Source organism: Callorhinus ursinus, unplaced genomic scaffold (genome assembly GCF_003265705.2).
Source record: "Callorhinus ursinus isolate GAN/ISIS: 27379988/994484 unplaced genomic scaffold, GSC_fseal_2.0 scaffold98, whole genome shotgun sequence".
Classification (NCBI taxonomy): domain Eukaryota; kingdom Metazoa; phylum Chordata; class Mammalia; order Carnivora; family Otariidae; genus Callorhinus; species Callorhinus ursinus.
Genome location: NW_027397160.1, coordinates 1668034 through 1689202, shown reverse-complemented (window position 1 = coordinate 1689202; position 21169 = coordinate 1668034). Strand labels below are relative to the sequence as shown.

Sequence of the window (21169 nt, the reverse complement as noted above, 5' to 3'; positions counted from 1 at the left end):
GTAAAATGGAAGTTCTGGTCAGCGATGTGAGGGAAGACAGAAAGTGAACAGCAGTGCCTGTCAACCATGCGGCCAGACACAGTTGCCTCCTTAAAGGATGGCTGGCTCAAATCCCCATTCAAACCAAATAATACACAGGAAATGGCACACTAAAGACCTTCTAAATGAGATTTCAGAAGATGAAAAAATTTAATGGAGCTCTTGGCTCCTGGTAAGGAGACAGACTCAGCGAAGCCACCCGCCCCCAAAGCTAGTTATAAATTCTAAAGTTTAGCTGTTACCATAAAACATCAAAATATGCACAGTTCTCAGGCTAACCTGATTCTGAGGGTTTACTGGTATTTAACACAAACTTCAAGGAACACTATTGTTGCCTCCAGCTGTGGATGAGAGTGGGGACCTGTGTAAACCTGCACCCAACACCCTTTCTCCCCACCCGTCAGAGGCAGAAGCAAGTAAGAGCTATGACCTCAGGACCCACCTTCACGCCTGCTAATATCCCTGTAGTTGACACGCTGAAGTCCAAGTATGCGAGCACATCTGGAGACGGGGGCCTGAAAATGTTCGCCACCTTCTTTTTTGGTATGTCATCTGTTGAAGCAGCGACCCCAGTAATGTTAACGCTACTCCAGGCTCTCAAAGGGAGAAAGAAAACATGATCCGTACCTGGGGAGTCCTGGGGAGAGCCCGTGCGGAACAGGAGGGAGGCCTGGAGACAGCAGGCCATGTGCATACGTGGGGAAGCTCATTTTAACCTTCAGGAAAATGTCACGTGGAGCAGACCCACCATGACTGCTCTGAGTGCGTGGTGCCAGGGACAGTGGGCGAGGTGCATTTACCAGTGCCAGAGTTCGGAGGAGCAAGGACTTGCCAAAGGTCAAAGAGCCTGTGGCTGAACCACTATTATTAGTGAGAGCTCCGGCCACAGCGAGAGCTATGGGCAGGCTCCCAGGGCTCTCCCTGCTTCATCGTTCCTGTAAGACCACGAGGTGGACTCAAGTGAGGGAAGGGCTGGAGCCCACGTTGCCGCAAGCTGGCCACGCAACAGGACGGCTGGCCACGCAACAGGACGGCTGGCCACGCAACAGGACTGCCTGGAGCCAGTCTGCTCCTGAGCCACCAGGGCCCCACGCCGGCTGCCCTGGACCAGCTCCCCAGGCCTGTAGATGGGTACCGGGCGGGTGGCCACAGACAACACAATCCCTGACCGCTTGCCCTGGAGTGCAAGGGCAGATGCCTGCCAGGCGCGGGGGTCAGGAGGGACGCCTGCCTGCTCGTTGGCTGGCCCCCCTGTGGCTGTGCACCACAGCTCACCAACAAAGCCTGTGGGGTGCTGCTAGTTTGGGGCATCTCAGCCCCAGGCTGACCTCACGGCTTGAGGCATAGCGGTCCAGGGGTTTACAGCCCTTGCTATTGGCCCACAAGCATCTCATGGGGTACAGCGGCACTCACCAATGACGGGACAAAGGACAGAGGTGTGTGTGCTGTGGGACCACCTGCTGCACAGGCGTGAGAAGCAGCACGAGGAGGGGTGGTCCGCAGACACACCGGCTGCCGACAAGGACCTCTGCCCCGCAGGTGCAGGGGACGCGCTGTGAGGGAGGCCCAGAGGCGAGCGGCCCTTCACCACCTATTTCAGCTGCTCCCACCCAACTTTTATTGTTTGGTGGCAAGTGTATAATCTGTACAACAAAGAAAGGAAAGGTGGTGTGTCCCGGGGGCCAGCGCACACACCGCAGGCGCCGAGGACCCGCACCTGTATCCAGAATGGTCGGCCAGGTCCTGACGTCCACGGCGGTGGCTGCATCTCTAGATTTGAGCAGCCGCATGATGGCCTGTGTGGTGAGGACGCAGGCGGACTTGCTGACCTGCAGAGCACGGGGGTTGAAGGTGTGAGCGGGACGCGGGCCTGGGAGAGATGACACGGTGGACTGCACAGGCCCCCGCCCGCCCCTGGTCACCTCCACAATCATCTTGACAGTAGGCAGCGTGGTGGCGAGGTTCTGGGGGTGCGGGGGCCGCACCGTGACGGGCACGCAGCCGCAGTACAGACAGCCGTAGAAGGCAGCAATGAGGTCCACCCCTGCGAAGACACGTGGTCAGAGAGGGGCAGTACGGGCGGAACGCGACGAACAGCACGCAGGACCACGGAGGGCCAAACGGCTGAGAGCGTCCCAGCCCAGCACCATCCGGACAAAACCGCGACTACTGCAAACCGACATGGTACTGACACAGGGAAACCGAAGGACTCCATAACCATCTGATTTTTGCTCCCTTTCTTGCCTCTATTCTTGCTAAGACCTGCACCCCCACTTTACACATGCAAATGGTATATGTCCCCCTTGTAAGGGACGAGGAGTTAGTGATTTCTTTAGAAGAGGTAACATCTAAGGAACGATCTGACCTGTGAGAATGAGTATTCTGGACCCTCAGCTCTAGAGACATCTCTAAGCCAAGGCCCCCTGGCTCCAAGGAACATCCCCTACATCAGCTCCCAATGACTGAGAGGACATGCACACCATACCACAGTCCTCAATAAAACCCCCAACATCCCAAACAAAGACGGGACTCTCTCCTTCCCAGAGTCTCCCAAGCACTCTGTCCATAGCTGTGCGCTCTCTACACCTTCAATAAACTCTATTTCATCTGATCTTGGCTGGTCCTGCAGGACTCCCTCCCAGTCCCAGACCCGACCTGCTGGCATCATACTTGTAGAAAGCGCTATGAGGGATGTACAGAGACTACCCTGAAAGGCTGGATGGTAGAAGAGGGTGTGTCTGTGGCACCGAGGGCAGGAGGCCTCCAGCCCGGGAGCAGCACTAGGCCTACCATTCCTGTGCACGGGGGCCAAGTGCAGGGTAGGTGAGCAAGGGAAGTAGGAACCTTTTGAGGGACGGGCTGCCCAGCTCTGAGAAGGAGGGAACACGGGAGTGGGAGGGGTCTGCCCACCAAGGAGAACAGAGCTACAGGAGATGATGGGGAGCATGAGGTGGGGGTCTGCCCCCTTGGAGAAATGGAAACTTGGAAGGCTGCAACTCCTCGCACATCTGTTCTCAGGCCAGGGCATCCCTCCTGGCTCTCAGCTATACATCATAACACGTGACCACCAAATGTTCCTTCAGATTTCTAAATGTTTAAGTCTTAGGGGGAATTATACCACACTTAAAACCTATGCTCCCATCTTGAACTCAATCCAGCTTGAGACGCTTGCCCCCCCTACACACACACCCTGGAGACCCTTCAGAGCACACAGGGCCCCCACCTGGCATTCTCAGGCTACAAGACACCAGCCTCAGGCTATTTCAATTCCAGGGTCAAAATAACTGTCCCATTTAACCTGGCTGGTGGGTTTCACCAGATTACAAGTTCCCAGTGCTCCATCAATATTAATAACGGACAGAGGCCAGGGCTGCTCAGCATGGTCAGAGCAGGGCCCTGAGCACACCCAGCAGACCGGGGCACATATGAGAGCTCTTACACCCAGCATGGTCGCTTCTCAACACAGCACATGAGGAAGACACAGACAGGAGCCCACTTCCTTGAGCTCACAAAACTCATGCTGCTTCCTGAACGCACATATTTCCAGGTACACAGGTGGGGAGAACCCTTCTGACCCCAACAGCATCCCCCTTCCGCAGCTTCCAGAGAGCATGGGTTCTTAATCCCTTGGCTCAATACACCCCTTTGGAAATTGGAAAAGTCCTGGACCTCCCCCTTCACTCCCAAGAAATACACAACACACCCAGTGGCAAGTACAAAGCATGGGGGGCCCTCCCCACGGGGACCCCAGCTCAGCCTCCAGCTACTATACTCTCCACCTGCTGGCATGTTTTCAGATGTAAATTTAGACCTTCAGCATGCATTTTCTTTTTTGTTGTTAAAAATGGTTTAAGAATAGTGTCAAACATACTCCACAGTAGAGAAGAGCATCAGGCCCCTCCCTCTCTTCACCTTCCGGATTCTCAATTACCAAGATCGCACTGGTTTGCTACCCATCTTTCCTTCCCTTTTCCTGTAGTAAAGGCTTCCCAGTGTTTCCCAGTTACTGTAGCCCTGCGTTTCCTTGTGGGCGCGCTCCCTGTGGGCACATTCCCTGTGGGCGTGCTCCCTGTGGGCGGGCTCCCTGTGGGCGCACTCCCGCGTGCTGTGCGTGCTTGCAGTCCCAGCCCTGAGTCCAGGGCTTGGCACCACTGCAGCCAGTGTAGACAGCTCGGGGCCAGGGAGCTCCAGCTCAGCCGTGTCTCTGCCCCCTCTCAGTCAGGGTGAAGCTTGCCTTACGCCTGGAACCCAGGGGTACTTGAAGAGTGGGGACTGAGCTCACCCTAGGGAAAAGTACCCTCACAGCCCAGATGATGTGGGGAACAGAGGCAGAAGGAAATGTAGATAAAAGTAAATGTCCCTATAACCTGCAGCCCGTTGACGAATACTCGAGGCGGGCAGAGCGTAACATTCCTCCAGGAAGCTCCTGTCCTAATGTTGATGCCTTGTTACAGGGAAAAACAACCCTAGCTTGACAAGAGCCAGGCCTCCAGGATCCTGTGAGTCTTCTTCAGCAGATCCAAGTCCTTTTGGACACCTCCCTTTTCCCTCCCTCCCCCAACTCCCAAGTATATGATCAGCCACCCCTCACAACCCCGGGGCCGCAGCTCCTTCTGCCCACGGGTCCTGCCCTGGTCCCGTCCCTGGGCTTTAACAAAACCACCTTTTTGCACCACAGACGTCTCAAGAATTCTTTCTTGGCCGTCGGCTCTGGACTCCAACACTCCAAACCACATCACAGGGAATGGAAGGAGGAGAAAGAATGTGATGCCAGTGTGAGTTTTGGAGTATTCGAGTTACCAGGTATGTGTGCCAAGAAAGAGACCAGGCTGCCACCCTGCCCCAGGCCCCAGGAAGGGGAGACGTCTGCACTCCGTGGCAGTCCCCCAAGAAAGAGGCGCCCCGCTCCCACCAGCAGCAGCAGTCCCACAGGAAGAAGTGCTGAATGCAACCCAGGGTCCCCCCAGAGATGCTGAAAAGGGGCCTGCACAAGTGGCCCAGAGATGAAGCACAGAGCACACTCAAGAGAAGGCACCCGACGGGGAGGGTAGATCCAAACCACAAGTCAGAAGAGTGCTGGACGCAGGGAAAAGGGAGGAAAAGCAGTCAGGAGAAAGAATATTTTCCTGAGATGAAGATGAGAACCCCAAGATTAAACAGGCGAGACAGTGAGCAGGACCCATCCCTGGGCGCAGCCCCATGCTTCCTTTCTCTGAGTTGAAAAGGGAAGCCTGCAAGATTCTAGGCCAGATGACTCACAAACGGGGAAGAAGAGCTGGACTCTGACCCGTGAGCCTGGAGAAGCACACGGATACGACCGTGAGAAACAGACCCAGGCGTCCCGCTCCAGCGAAGGTGTGAGTCGCCACAAGAGGGAGAGACACCGAGTGCACGGCCCTGTGCGCCAGACCCGCTAACAGGCAAACAACACACTCACAGAAGGGACACCTCCAGACCAGGGGCCAGATCCGATAGAGCAGGCGGAGCCCCAGGTCACCAAACCGAGACTTAACCTAATTACATCTACGGCCTCTCCCAGAAACGGGAGCTCAGCGTCCATCAGGAGTCCCCTGGTCGGCATGAGCAAGGTCGTCTGTCCGGCAGACCCCACGGCCCCCTGAAGGAGAGTGACCCTGCCCAACTAACCCGCGTCCTCCCGGGATCAGGTCCCCGTCCCGCTCCCTCCTGCCCATGAACGTCTCTCATCTGGGCGGCTTCCCGGGGCTCCTCTCTGCCCGCTAGGCTGCAGGCGGCCGGGTTCAGGGGTCACCGGAGAAAGCCAACCAGACCTTCAAAATTTACCCCATTGGATTTTGTTCTTTAACAATCACAAAGTGTACAAACCATTATCAACAACCAAGAACTCAGGAGACCACTGGTCCTAGGATTGCTTCCTGAGAAACCAGTTAGAGAACGAGTGTCAGAAACCTGCGTGACCAGGAGACAGACAGCTCTGGGGGGAACTGAAAGCAAAGGAGGAGAAGCCGAGAGGCTGGATTTGTAAGGGCCGTGCATCCATCCCTCTGATAATGCAGACACAAGGCAGCAACAAGGTTGTGTGTGGGGCGGGGGGGTGCGGTGGAGAGGCAGAAAAGCATGTGCAAAAATTTTAAACTGTTTCCAAACTTCATTTAGGTGGTTACAGTATTTGTGCTGTTATTCTGGGAATGCTGCATGTGATGCAGGTTTAAGTGACTGAGTGATTATGGGATATGTGAATTCCATCATCTCCCTGTTCTGAAGAACCAGGATCCTCGGTATGGAAAATGGGAGATACAAGGTAGGAGGGGTTTAGTCCTGAATTAAATGGGACGTGACAGTATAAACTCATAAGGTACTGCCTCTCTAAGAGATACAATTGCATTTATTTGTAATTCCTAGCTCTGCTCGCTGAAAGGCCAATAAACAGCAGTCAATCTGGAAGAAATGCGCATCCCTCAGGCCCAGGTTTTGTTCTGGGGGCACTGGGGTCTCCATGAAGGGACGGCTGGCTCTAGATCTGGGGTCGGACGGGCAGGACGCGAGCCTGCAGCAGACTCTGGTCGCGTGAGACCAGCCGGAAGGGGCTCCTATTGGCCGAACGTGGGATGACCTGAGCTTTGACAAAGAAACTAACTGCAAAGGACTGAAACCCAACGATGTCATTTCATCCCCGAGTTCACAGTGATGTATGTATTTCTAGATCCACTGGCCGGTCAGCTTTGGAGTGTGACAGGAATACACAAGACTGACAGAGGGAAAGCATCAGCACATAGGGATTCCACCACTGGGGAGCCAAATGCTAGATGAAGGAAGTTCCTGTGCGTTAGTTTAATGGCCAACAAATGAAAACAGGAAATGACAGAATGAGAATATCACTGTTTTGTGACCCTAAAGAATGAATGAATGAATGAACTCTGAAGCATCAACAGTGGCTGCTAACGCCACAAAAGGAGACACAAGCCAACATGGGTCCCTGATGAAATAATTCAACACCACTTGGAGTCGGCCAAGGCACCAGACCCGAGTTTGACCCAGGGCCAGGACCTAGCTGCCAACCTGCAGGAAAGACGGGAGCCAAGAACCCGCTGGCTTGCACCGGGACTGGGGGGCCTCTGCAGAGTCAACCCAGAGCTTCCATCAATAAATTAAAAAAAGAGGGGAGAGGGAGAGCCTGTGGATTAAAAGAGACTGCAAACATATCGGACGTAAAGAAAACTGGCAGACTAACCCGATGTGCAGGGTGTCCCACTGGGTGCTCAGACGCTGGGGAACTGGAAGAGAGGGCTACAGAGCTCAGGGGTAGAGGCTGCTCCCGGGGGAGTGGAGGAGTTTGTGCTGGGGACACCCGGGACACCTGGCCAAGACCTGTTTTCTGACCTGGCTGTAGGTTACGGGGTGTCTGCTTTATAGTAACGGAGTGTCCCCGTGAGCGCAGAGCCGACAGAGGTCTCCGTGTGCTTACCTGGGGGGTAGACCAAAGCCACGTGGTCCCCAGTGTTCAGTCTTGCCTTCTCCATCAGGGCGGCGGCCACCCTCTCTGCCCTCTTGTGCAGCTGAACGCAGGTTGCAGTGCTGGTGACGCTGCCCTAGGAAGGCGGTCCCTGCATCAGCGGGGAACTGGGGGCGGGTCTGTTCCTCGGGCATCTGAGCACACACTGCTCTTGCCCTGTGCCCTGAACTCCTGTGGTTAGGGCCCAGGACCTGCACCGGTTCTCGGGACACACCTGCTGTCATTCCTAGTCGTCTGTATCTCAGGGAGAGATCCCAAACGCGGCTGTTTCTCCAGCAGGGAAGGGACAAGCTGTGCAGTGTCTCCAGAGAGCCTGGAGCAGTGAGCATGCTGCTTGTCCAGCCTGAGTCTCAGCCATTAGAGAAAACTCTTGAGGGCGCCCGGTTGGCTCAGTTGGTCAAGTGTCTGACTCTTGATTTGAGCTCAGGTCACGACCTCAGGGTCGTGAGATCGAGCCCCACGATGGGCTCCACACTGGGCATGTCACTTGCTTAAGGTGCTCTCTCTCCCTCTGCCCCACCCCCAACTCGCTCCCGTGTGCTCGCTCGCGCTCTCTCTAAAAAAAATTTTTTAAATAAATAACTAAATTTAATTAAATTAAAAAAAGAAAACTCTTTTGGCCTTTTTGATAAAATCAGTTAAATATAACATTATAAAGAATAATAGAATAAATATCCACGTTCTCCTTACCTAATATTTTGCCACATAATGTTTAAATTTGTTTTCTAAAACATATCATCACCACTCTGCATACCAACCTTAATTCATCCTCTCCTTCCCCAGAAACAACCATTATCCTGAATATAAATACACATAATAATGCACAATAAACAAACATCTGGAAGCTACATGGTCGTGCGTGTTTGAACTTCCTCTCCCCCAGGTCGGCGGCCTGCCCTCTTGGAGCACCTGGCGGACACAGAGCGTTGCGGGCAGCACGGGCTCGCTCGCTCACTCGCCCCGTGTCTTTGCCGAGGACATCAGGACACCAGCTCCCAGCAAAGGCCTCCTTCCCTTGGCTGACTGGAGTTGGGCAGGCCTCAGAGCTTTTAGTCCTTCTGAAGGATATTAAAGGTGCAGCTCGGTCTAAACATAATGCCCCAGAACAGACCAGCCAAAGTCAGAACCCCTCCCTTCTCCCTTACGGAGGCCAACGTGCTTGTCTGCAGAGCCAGGCTGCGTGCAAGGGAGCTGGGCTTGCTTCCCCCAAGCCCAGCTGAGGTGCAGAACGTCAGAGCCGGCAGAGCCTGCCAGTCCCCTTGGATGGCCACCTACACGGCCACAGGCCTCCTCCTAGGTTCAGAGGCCAGCATGTCCTCAGGGACCCAAGGACAATTCAAAACAGAAGAAGGCTGACAAACTAAAAGAAATGCCAAGTTTTACTAGTGACGTTGAGGGGATCTGGAAAAGGCCAGGCCCAGTCTTCTGCGGGCTCCTCCTGAGCTCTCTCTTGGCTTTAAAGACCATCTACCTCGGGGCGCCTGGGTGGCTCAGTCATTAGGCATCTGCCTTCGGCTCAGGTCATGATCTCGGGGTCCTGGGATTGAGCCCCGCGTCAGGCTCCCTGCTTCTCCCTCTCCCTCTGCCGCTCCCCCTGCTTGTGTGCTCTCTCTCTCTAATAAATAAAATCTTAAAAAAAAAAACAAAACATCTACCTCCCCACACATGCCTGGTGGGCAACTCTGTGCGGCCCCCACCCTAGGGCCCCTCCTCTCTGAGCTGCCGCCCCACACTCACCCTCCTGCAACCCACAGGAGCCACTCAGAACCACGAACCACATCACGCGCCTACAGCTCAGTCCCGAGCAGGCTTCCAGCCACACCCTCGGGATAACAGCCAGCACCTGGCCGCGGAGCCCCTGGCACTTGGGGCCACACCCCTGCTGCTCTCATCTTCGGGTTCCCATCAGGAGCTCGTTTTACCTTGGCCACTTGTTAATTATTGGCTGTCTCCATGCTCTAGAACTCAGTCAATGATAAAGTAAATGTTTTCTGAACACCATTCTAGATCTGTGGATACACGGTGAACAAAGAACATAAAGTCTCTTTTACGGACTAGTTTTCCAGCAGGGAAGACTCACTTCAAGCGTCCTGAGGGCAGGACGCTTTTTCTCTCACTTAACACCCAGAACCTAACAGGTATCAATAAATATTTTTTAAATGAAGAAACAATGGGCAGTAATGAGCAGAAACAAAAGCTAGACCAGCATTTTCTAAGACCACAGCGACCTGCCCTTTACTGTGTCAAAGTGCAAACGTTCTCACGGCCTGTGTGAGATGCATCTGAGTGAGGCAGGATTTTTATGGTTATTTAACTTGTCATGTTTCTATATTTTGCCTGCTGGCCCAAAGCTGGATGTGCGGGTTACGGCACCTCCTTTCTATCCTGAGAACTCCTGGTACAGTGTAATCAACTAAGAGGTAGCCAAAATCATGGAAGTGAATTTCTGAATCTACCCCAGGATCAGGGCAATAAACAGCATTTGTCATGTTAAAGCTATAAACAAAAAAAATCTAAATTCCTAATTTTTACAAAATAAACATTTCCTTTTCGCTCACTTAGGAGTCTTTGCAAGCATGCTGTTTTTGACGGAGCATTTTCCTGTTAAATACTAACTTGACCAGAAATGTCACTGCCTGACTGCTGAGCTCCCCACACAGAAAACAGCAGGCGGGGCGGGTGGCTGGGGGCACGGCGCTCTCTGGGCAGGACGTGGGGGACAGAGCACTGGGAGCTGGCTCACCTTGGCGTTGAGCAGCAGGAAGAGCGGGTGGTCGGGAGTGGTGTGTGCCCGCCACTGCAGCACGTCGGGCAGGAACAGGAACTGCGCAGAGAGGCCCACTCAGTCTGCAGCCTCGCGGAGGGGCACCCTCCTTGTGCCCCCGGGCCCCGGCCGTTACCTTTCTGGCCTGGTCACTGTCCTCCAGGTGAGCCAGCTCCCTCCCCGAGGCCTGTGCGATCCTCTTCCCGGCAACCAGGTTCCCCACGATCATGGAGGCCGGCCCCACCTCTGGAAAACGGGGGATTCTGAGTGAGCAGGTGGTGGCTCGGGGACAGGACCGTCCGGTGACCACACTGCCGGAACACTTTCTATCTGAATGAGGCGTTTCACTCTTCACTAAGGTGCTGACGCTCAGGAAGCCAGCCGTAAGGGTCATGGTGAGCGGCAAAGAGCGTCTCTCTCTCAAATACAAGCAACCCCAGACTGAGAAACTCGCCATTTGGCGTATACCTGGGGGTATGACTGGACCTCATCCACAGCCACGCGCTCAGGGTACTACACGGTTTTCCCGCATTTTACATATAAAACAGGAAATTAAACCTTCCTGAGTAAATGCATTTTATTTAATGATATCTTATGTGTTCAATAATCAGTGAAAGAAAAATAAAAAAATTTACATAACCAAAGGAACAAAAATAACAGTCAAGCCAGTCTTTAAACTAGTTTCTAAATGTGTGAAATCAGGGAAGGGAGAGACCATTCGTGGAGGCCGTTGAGGTGTCAGCCGCGGGGGGCAGCCCGGCGCACTCTCTCCATCCCTGAGCTCCACGTCAGCTCTTGGGCCGCACCTCTACCCCCAGGGAGCCACCCCCTTGCCCTCCAAGCCTCAGATGCCACGCCTGCATTTAGTCACTGAGATGGGTCCCAACAGGCAGCTGAGAACCACCACACAGGTGACACGGTAAAGTTTTCTCATCTGTGGCTTGGCTCCAGGAAGGCAGGAGGTGGTGACTGCCCTGATGTAGGTCTGGCTCCTAACCCCAGCCCCAGAGATGCAGGCCCCACGAGGGCTGCACCATCGAACCACGAGTGTGGCTGCCACCAATATTGAGACTGAACAGACAGCTATTGCCACATAGGACTAACCTGGTTGTTTCTGGCGAGGTTTGGGAAGGTTGGTGACACAGGTGTGAGGGCACATTAGTACATTACATGGGTGCAGCATCCCCTCCAGGAAACGCTGCTTGGTTTCAGAAATGTGAATCCCTCCGAGAGGAGCCTTGGGCAAGGTGTTGGCAGGAACCAGGGCCAGACAGTACACGCCCACCTGGTGGATGCTGTCGATGGCCTGGAAAAGAATAACACGAGATCGGAGGGAGGGCGTTTGAGACCCACCGCGTTACCCAGCTGCAGGCAAGCACAGGCTGACCCACTCACAGCTGCCGAGGGGCTGGGAGGCTGGGAGCTACACCAGGTGAGAACATGCAACTCTAAAGATCGTGGAGACATTCTGTTCAACAAGAACACATGGAAGGACATGCATACGTTTCTATCATTTAACACACACACATACTATGTGTGTGTGCACATATACATAAATCTGAAACTGCATATATTAAAGAAAGGAAAGTTAGATAAGCCAGCGCAGCTGTGGGGGGCAGAACACAAGAATTTATCTTGTGTTCAGATTTGACTTTGGAGCCATGTATATATTTTACATCCAAAAAACTTGAAATTTTAAAAAGCAATCCCTAACAACTGAAAGTGAAATAAAAGAAATGAACTCAGCTGAACTGGAATTAGGTTGGTGGCAAAGCCCCAGAGAGAGAATCTATTTAAAGTGACTCTAAACATGGTAATTTGATTAGTCCACCCCTAATGAGATATGCCCTATGGGCAAAAAGAACTGCAAAAAAATGTTAAGCTGCTCTCAGAAATCTCACATTTTAGAGGGAGTGTGGAGACCGTTGTTTTGAGACTATAGTATAGCGTGGCCTGAGGCAGATGAGTGATTCTCTGATGAGTTGTTGATGTCTGCAATTTTTCAGTGTGGGAGCAAGGAATCAGTGAGTTAAGTAAAAATTCTGTGGTCTTGAATTTGAGCTGGAACCAGCAGCATAAACTCATGATGTAGGTACTCTTACAAACAGATATCATTTCCTACTCTGTCCACTGAAGAAAGCCCAGAAACAGTGAAGAAGCCAGCAACATCGAGTGCCCAGATGGTGGTCCCCAATTCCATTTCCCCTATGAAGTAGCAGGGTCCCTAGGGTCCCGGCCATGACAGGTCTAGGATGCAGAACACACTGCCTTTCCCCAAGCATCTGAGCTTCCTCATCTCTGCTATGGCCTCAAAGAATTCCAGGGGTACATCAGAAGGACTCAAGAGCCAACTTGAAGAGGCTCCCACTGACCACTGAAAAATAAAAAAACTATAATAGACTGAATCACATCCACGATGTTTGCATCCACTAGTTCTTAGTGAAACAAATAAACGAAACTCAACGGTCACTTGAAGAAGATTCTAAGAAACCACCTTACTACTCTGAAATCAATCCTTGATCTTGTTTTCTTACACAGCCTGCCTCCAGGCCCCTGGGTGACTGAGGAGGGCATGCGTTCTCCAGAGGAGAAACTTCCAAGGCTGCTCCAGTGAGCCTTCATAATCAGGGTAGCTCCGCTGTCAAGTCCTAACAGATCAGTGACGCCAGGGTGGTGAACAGAGGCAGCCAGAATCATATGCCACCTTCCAGGAGGAATTTTTGCCAGAAAACTGAACCTGAGTCTGATCCAACCACAACGTGCAGGATGACCACAGGCGACAGACGGCTGTATTGAATGATAGATCTGAGACACAATCTTCAGAGCTCAGGCTAAAGAAACATACTGGACAAACAACTTGTTTTTGTCCACAAACTAACCACAAGAAAACTATGACAGAGGAAGAATCTGTAGATTAAAAAAGACTTAAAGACCTTGTCCCTACCAAGTACAATTTTTTTTTTACCTCATTTTGATCCTGAATCTAACAAACAAACATTAGATAATCAGAGAGTCTGAATAGTGACTAGATATAGAATTACAACAAGAAATTACTGTTAGGATAAAAACTCTGAACACAGCAGGTATAGAGAGAATGTACCTCAATGTAAGAAAGATCATATTTCACAAACCCACAGCGAACACCATTCTCAATGGTAAAACTTTTCCCCCTAAGATCAGGAATAAGTACATGGAACTAGAAGTCCCAGCCACAGCAATAAGGCAAGAAAATGAAATAAAAGGCATCTAAATTGGAAAGGAAGAAGTAAAACCATCACTATTTACAGATGACATGATCTTATATACAGAAAACCCTTAAGACTCCACCAGAAACTGTTAGAACTGATAAACACATCCAGTAAAATCACAGGAAACATCTGTTGTGTCTCTGTACACTAGTCTAATGAATGAGCCATCAGAAGGAGAAATTAAGAAAACCATTCCATTTACAGTTGCACCAAAAATAATAAAATAAAATAAATTTAACCAAGGAGGTGAGAAATCTATATGCTAAAAACTATGACAGTGATGAAAGAAATTGAAGACACAAAGAAACAGAAAGACATTCCAGGCTCATGGATTGTAAGAATTACTATTTTTAAAATGTCCATTCTACCCAAGGTAATCTACAGATTCAGTGCAATCCCTGATTCCAATGGCATTTTTCACAGAACTAAAACAAATCATCCTAAAATTTGTATGGATCCAAAAAAAGACCCTGAGTAGCCAAAGCAAACTTGAGGAACAAAGCTGGAGGCATCACACTTCATGATTTTGAATTATATTACAAAGCTTTAGTAACCAAAATATGATATTAGCATAAAAATAGACATACAGTTCAATGGAATACAATAGAGAGCCCAGAAATAAACCCAAGCACATATAGTCGATTACTTTGTGACAAAGGAGACAAGAATATACCATGGGGAAAAGAGTGTCTCAATAAACGGTTCTGGGAAAACTGGACAGCTACATGCAAAAGAATGAAACTGGACCACTTTCTCACACCATCCACAAAAATAAAATCAAAATTGGAGGCGCCTGGGTGGCTCAGTTGGTTAAGCGACTGCCTTCGGCTCAGGTCATGATCCTGGAGTCCCGGGATTGAGTCCCACATCGGGCTCCCTCCTCGGCAGGGAGTCTGTTTCTCCCTCTGACCCTCTTCCCTCTCGTGCTCTCTATCTCTCATTCTCTCTCTCTCAAATAAATAAATAAAATCTTTAAAAATAAATAAATAAAATCAAAATTGGTTAAAGACTTGAACATAAGACCTGAAACCATGAAACTCCTAGAAGAAAACATAGGTGGTAAGCTCTCTGACACAAGTCTTTTTGATGATTTTATGGCTCTGACACCAAAAGGAAAAGCAATGAAAGCAAACATATAACAAACAAGCTTCTGCACAACAGAGGAAATCATTAACAAAATGAAAAGACAACCTACTGAGAGAAAATATTTGCATATCATTTATCTGATAAGGGGTTACTATCCCAAATATATAAAGAACTCACAGAACTCAATGGCAAAAACAAACAATCCAATTAAAAAATGGGCAGAGGATCCAAATAGGCATTTTTCCAAAGAAGACATACACATACTCAACAGGTACATGAAAAGATGCTCAACATCATTAATCATCAGGAAAATGCAAATTTTAAAAAATGAGGTATCACCTCATACCTGTCAGAACGGCTAAAATCAACAACACAAGAAACAACAGGTGTTGGCAATGATGCGAAGGAAAAGGAACCCTCTCACACTGTTGGTGGGACTGCAGACTGGTGTAGCCGCTCTGGAGAACAGTTCGGGGGCTCCTCAAAAGGTTAAAAACAGAACTAGCCTACGATCCAGCAATTGTGCTACTAGGTATTTACCCAAAAAAACCCACCAAAAACACTAATTCAAAAAGATAAATGAACCCCTATGTTTATTGCAGCATTATTTACAATGGCCAAGATATGGAAGCTGCCCGTGTGTCCACAGACTGACGAACGGATAAAGAACACACGGTGTGTACACAATGGAGTGTTACTCAGCCATAAAGAACGGGATCCTGCCATTTGTGACAACGTGGACGGACCTCGAGGGTGTAAGCAAAATAAGTCAGTCTGAGAAAAACACGTCCCACATGATCTCACTTACATGTGAAATCTTAAAACTGAGCTGACAGATAGAGAACAGACTGGTGGCCGACAGAGTGGGGGTGGGGTGGACCGAATGGGAGAAAGTGTCAGAACATACGAACCTCCAGTTACAAAACAGAGAGTCTGGGGATGTAGTGCGCAGCACGGGGACTACAGATAAAAACTCTGTACTGTACACCTGAAAGCTGCTGAGAGAGTAGATCTTAAAGTTCTCGATCACAAGAAAAAAACTTGTAATTATGTATGATGATGAATGTCTACTAGACTTACTGTAATCACTTCACAGTAGATACGAATATCAAATCATTATGTTGTACACCTGAAATTACTATTATACATCAATTATATCTCAGTTTTTAAATTAAAAAAATTTTTTTTAAGATTTTATTTATTTATTTGACAGAGAGAGACACAGCGAGAGAGGGAACACAAGCAGGGGGAGCGGGAGAGGGAGAAGCAGGCCTCCTGCCGAGCAGGGAGCCGGAGGCGGGGCTCGATCCCAGGACCCCGGGATCATGACCTTAGCCGAAGGCAGATGCTGAAGGACTGAGCCACCCAGGCGCCCCTTGAAGGCAGACGCTTAATGACTGGGCGACCCAGGCACCCCTCTATCTCAATTTTTAAAAATATTTTATTTATTTATCCAAGAGACAGAGAGAGAGAGGGAGATCATGAGCAGGGCGGAGGGATAGAGGGAGAAGCAGGCTCCCCCCTGAGCAAGGAGCCTGATGCGGGACTCGATCCCAGGACCCTGGGATCATGACCTGAACTGAAGGCAGGTGCTTAACTGACTGAGCCACCCAGGTGCCCCAATTATATCTCAATTTTTAAAAAGTAAGAACATTATTGTTAATTCTTAGAGATGCGATAATGGTATTCCTTGTTTAAAGAAATAATAAAATCTTTACAGATAAATGCGATGTCTGGCATTTACTTCAAAACACTCCTAAGGGAGAAGGGGGGAGGCCAGGTGGGGACACAGTCAGGACCTGGGTTGATAACTGTTGAACAGGGTTATGGGAACATGGGGCTATTATGATGTAGTTTTTGAATGTTGGTGAGGTTGGTGGGGTCCAGAGCCGACGGCCAAGAAAGAATTCTTGAGACGTCTGTGGTGCAAAAAGGTGGTTTTATTAAAGCCCAGGGACGGGACCAGGGCAGGACCCGTGGGCAGAAGGAGCTGCGGCCCCGGGGTTGTGAGGGGTGGCTGATCATATACTTGGGAGTTGGGGGAGGGAGGGAAAAGGGAGGTGTCCAAAAGGACTTGGATCTGCTGAAGAAGACTCACAGGATCCTGGAGGCCTGGCTCTTGTCAAGCTAGGGTTGTTTTTCCCTGTAACAAGGCATCAACATTAGGACAGGAGCTTCCTGGAGGAATGTTACGCTCTGCCTGCCTCAAGTATTCGTCAACGGGCTGAAGGTTATAGGGACATTTACTTTTATCTACATTTCCTTCTGCCTCTGTTCCCCACATCAGTTACACTCTTCTTCTTGTTTGTTGTGTTAGAAATATTCCATAATAAAATATCAAAAATTTTATTAAAAATAAATGTTGTGAGATAGTAGCGGGAAAACACTACTCTGAAGCTCAGGGCCACCTGGTCTCCCTGATGCGTGGACCGCTCTATGCCTGTTTCTAACAGCTTCATGCCACTTCACACAACTGGCCTGGAGATGGCAGGGTACCAGAGGAAATTCACCCAAACATTTGTACCATTCCCCACAGCAGCTTTATTCATAACAGTCAGAAACTGGCAACCCAAACATCCAGCAGGATGTGAACAGATAAGCGGAGAAACACAATTTGGCCACCAGGAGGAATGCACCACCCCATCCACACGACACAAGGGATCTCAGGACCATGCTGAGGGAAGGAAGCCAGACAGAACGGCAAACAGTGTGTGATTCCTTTTACCTAAAGTGGTAGAAAGTGTCTGTGGTAGAAAGGGACACACGCTGTGCCACTCACGCATGCGGACATACAGCCGACCAGCGGCTCTTGGGCTGGGCAGTGCGGCAGAGGTGGGGGACACGGGAGAACCACGGCATGGAGGAGATCTTCTGTCTTCATTACCGTGGTGCACTGGTTACATGGGTGCACACTGTCGTCAAAACTCAGCGCCTGCACACTTACAGATGGACTCATTCTACATAGAAATTGCATCCCATCAAGCCAACTGAAAATCCCCTACTGGACAGTACCTGTAAAGTTTGTGCACTTTACTGAATGTAAATTTTACTTCCTTCCTTCCAAAATAGTATGCTGGACTCCGTTCAGTATTTAAAGAAATGAGGGCCACCATGCGGTGCAGGGCAAGGTGGCACCCCACACCATGCCCTGAGGAGTGGGCAGAAGGACAGATGTGGGACAAGCAAGTGTGAGGATGTGTCAACCATTGCAGAACCTAGAGATGGGTATATTAGGAACTTTCTGCACCATGCTTTCCACTTCGCTCTAGCTCTGACATTGTCATAACAAAACGTTGGAAACCACCACCGTTGTGGTGGCACACAAGCTCTCAGTCCCCCCCAGTCCCCTTGTGGCCATGGCTTGGTCCGAAGCTAAGTAACAGTCTCAACGGATATCATCCTAATCGACAGGACAGTCACGGGACTGCTGTTTTAGGACACACTAACCCTTGTACGGAATTACAGTTTCAAAATGCTGTTCCCTTATCTTTACGAAGCCCAACTTCTTAAGCGCCTACTGTGTGCAGGCAGCACAGGGTGGAGGAAGGCTGCAGCTCTCAGTAGTCAAGCCCGTGATCCTGTGTGGGGCGGCTGGACATCTGGGCTGCTCGGCACTGAGCTAGAGACAGGGGCAGGCAGGCCAGGCTCTGAAGGAAGGGAATGCAGACCCCTGTGCACTTGGACTCATCGGAACCACACTCGCAGAGACAGGGGCCAGCTGCTGGGGCGCACCTGCAGCACACGGCTCATCCACTGGAAGCTGTCCTCCTCGGAGGCATCTGGCCGCTGCTCAGCCACAAGGACGATCCGGTCATCGTGCAGCACCGTCACGGAGAACACAGCAATCCTGGGGGAAGACGAGGACAAAAATGACCACCCCGCAAAGGACACCAAACAGGACGCAGACGCTTCCTCTCCCTTGAAACAGAGGGTGCAGACATGCTCGTGTTGAAAAGACAATCTAACCATGGGCTGCTTGTTGAGACCCAGAGAAGTGACAGTCCCTGGTCTCCTACAGTACGGCTGAAGTAAGTTCCAATTTGAGAAAACAAAGAGGACGCCGGTGCAAAGCAAAACAACCAGGCACAGATCTTAAAAGAAAATGTTCCTTAATTATAATGTCAATGCACGTGCTACATTTCTTTGTGCAAAAATCTTTGTCTAGAAATACTATCAGGTGTATTGTTTAATCTTACTGGGTAAATCTCTTTCACTAATGTGTTCATGTCCTCGTGTTTACTGTGGTGTAAGTGGACTTGTTTCTCCCGCCTCACTTTAGGGATTTCAGCACTCTCCCTTTCTCTGTATTTACTGCCTTTTGCCTCTTACACTTGGACGTGGTTCTCTTTCTCCTTATGGGACAAGAAGTTGGTCTCCCCACTGAGCCCAGCACGTCACACACCTACTGCCCCAGTTCTGGGCCTTCATGGACAAGCTTGCTTTCTCTTGTTCTCCCCTTTGGCTGGTGTGCACATGCGTGCGTGCACACACACATTTTACCCAGCACTAAATTTCCCTTGCTTTCATACATCTTGAATGTGTCTCTCTTAGTATCCCAAGAATATTTTTATTACAACTGCACAATTAAGTGACAATTGGGATGAACATAAAATCTAAGTTAAAAATTCCTTTTAATAACTTAAAAACATCATTGCACTGCCACCTTCTCGAGCTGGCCCCAGCACTGGGGAGTCTCATGCCTTCTGCTTGACCCTGATGCCAGACCCTTCTTGAGTCCCGCAAACCCAGCCTCCTGCTGCCCAGACGCTGCCCTCCCCTCCATGCATGTGCCCTCCCCTGGGGTCTGCTATTTCTATGCCAACCCTTCCTTGGTTTTTTAAACTTTTTTTTTTTAACCTCTGGACTACTTCCTTAATCTGACTTTCCAGTTTATCACTTCCTTCTCTAGCTGTGTCTATCCTGCTATTTGTTCCATCTATTGTGTTTGTGTTTAAGAACAAAGGACTCATTTTGTGTACGCTATAACTATAATTCCTCTAGCACACACTCTGTCAGCTGCAGCTCCAGTTCTATTTTATTTTATTTTTTTGGGGAGCGGTGAGTGAGCACAAACAGGGGAGGGGCAGAGGGCAGAGGGCAGAGGGCAGAGGGAGAGTCTTAAGTAGGCTCCGTGCCCAGTGCAGGGATCAGTCTCACAACCCTGAGATCATGACCTGAGCTGGACTCTGAAATCAAGAGTCAGACACTTAACTGACTGAGCTACCCAGTCACCCCTGAGGCTCTATTTCAAGGTGGGTGTGGTGGTGGGGACAGGCAGGTACTCCGGCCCATGGCTGATGCAATCACTGGCACCCCCACTAATCACCCACGATGGCGACACCTTGTCAGCTGCCTGCTGAGGAAGGGCCTGCACCTCCAGGTCCTGTCAGGTCCTGGGGCCCTCCCTAATCTACCCCAGAAGCAGATGTTGGCCACCCTGACATTATCTCCACGGACACCCACACTAACAGTGTCCTGTTTCTGCTGTGAGGGCAGGTCACCAGGTCCTGGCAGCCCCCACTCAGGCACCCACACAGGCCTGCCTTGCTGGTTTCTCCTTGGTAGCCATCCCATACCCCTGTCATCCCAACCTACGAGAAGGGTCAGCAGCACACACTCTTTGACAGAACTCCCTAATGATTTCTTTAAGGAATATTCAAAGGCAGGGTCTGGCCAGGCTCACAGGTACCCTAGTTTGAGTAATAAAGCACGCCCCTGAGAAGAAGAAAATTAAAAAATGCAGCCAGCTGGGTGGGCCAGCTAGGAGAAGGGGATGCTTCCTTCGGGCTTAAGAGCTCAGGAGTTGAACAGAGCCAGACACAGCTTCCCTCCTCACCCCCAGTTGCCCAGGGTCAGAAAGTGCTTGCCTAACACATTCAGAAAAGTTGAATAGATGCTCATCCCAGGAGTGAGGTAGGGCCCTCCATGTGTCTCGCTAAACCTCAGTAGAAAAGAGAGTTGACCTTTGGTGATTCAGAGAAACTGATCCTTTACTGTTTCAATCTGCATGTCTGAGGGTCCAGGGTCCTAAAGCAGGTGCTCCTTGGACCTTGTCCTCTCAAAGAACCACATGAGCCCTGTGGGCAGTAAGGACACTAATGGGCTCCTGGCTGCAAAGATTGTCCTTTTCCTTGTGAAGATTTTCTGATGAACAGGAATTTTTAGGTTTTGTGTATTCCAATCACTGGACTTTGCTTCTACTGCAGACAGATTCTCAAACTTCAAGTAGAGAAGGGATCTACAGCCATAGTACAGGGGCCCGCAGCGCATCACCTGCCTCTGTAGACAAACTTCATGGGCTCCACGGCCAGTGCAGTGGCCACGATGTCATCCGCATTGTGTCTACGAACTCCAACCACCATCAGCCCCTCCAGCTTGCCCACGACAAAGACCAGGTTATCCTGGAAGCAAGGACACAGGTCAGGATTTGGGACATGCAGGCAGGCCCTGTGGGTCAGGCAGCTGATAGCTGCTACAGGTAGCTGATGGCACATGGAAACCAAGGGTCCTGCCACGTGGTGACATGAGGGGTTGGGGGGG

The 21169-nt window shown here is 50.4% G+C and overlaps 1 protein-coding gene across 7 annotated transcripts in view; it reads right to left on the bottom strand.

Moving 5' to 3' along the window:
* Positions 1-21169, bottom strand: part of DIP2A (disco interacting protein 2 homolog A) — a 104146-nt gene that overhangs the window by 10601 nt on the left and 72376 nt on the right. For 3 of the 7 annotated variants that reach the window (XM_025863381.2, XM_025863380.2, XM_073888907.1), the window contains 9 exons: positions 20903-21030; positions 18362-18476; positions 11400-11601; positions 10432-10541; positions 10275-10355; positions 7484-7607; positions 1962-2083; positions 1757-1868; positions 482-591 (listed from right to left, as the gene is read on the bottom strand). In XM_025863381.2, coding sequence (XP_025719166.1) covers positions 482-591; positions 1757-1868; positions 1962-2083; positions 7484-7607; positions 10275-10355; positions 10432-10541; positions 11400-11601; positions 18362-18476; positions 20903-21030 — 1104 coding nt within the window. Of the gene's footprint in view, positions 1-481; positions 592-1756; positions 1869-1961; positions 2084-7483; positions 7623-10274; positions 10356-10431; positions 10542-11399; positions 11602-16090; positions 16773-18361; positions 18477-20902; positions 21031-21169 lie in introns of those variants that run through there. The other 4 variants (XM_025863382.2, XR_003206217.2, XR_012376998.1 and 1 more) reach the window with 4 other exon arrangements.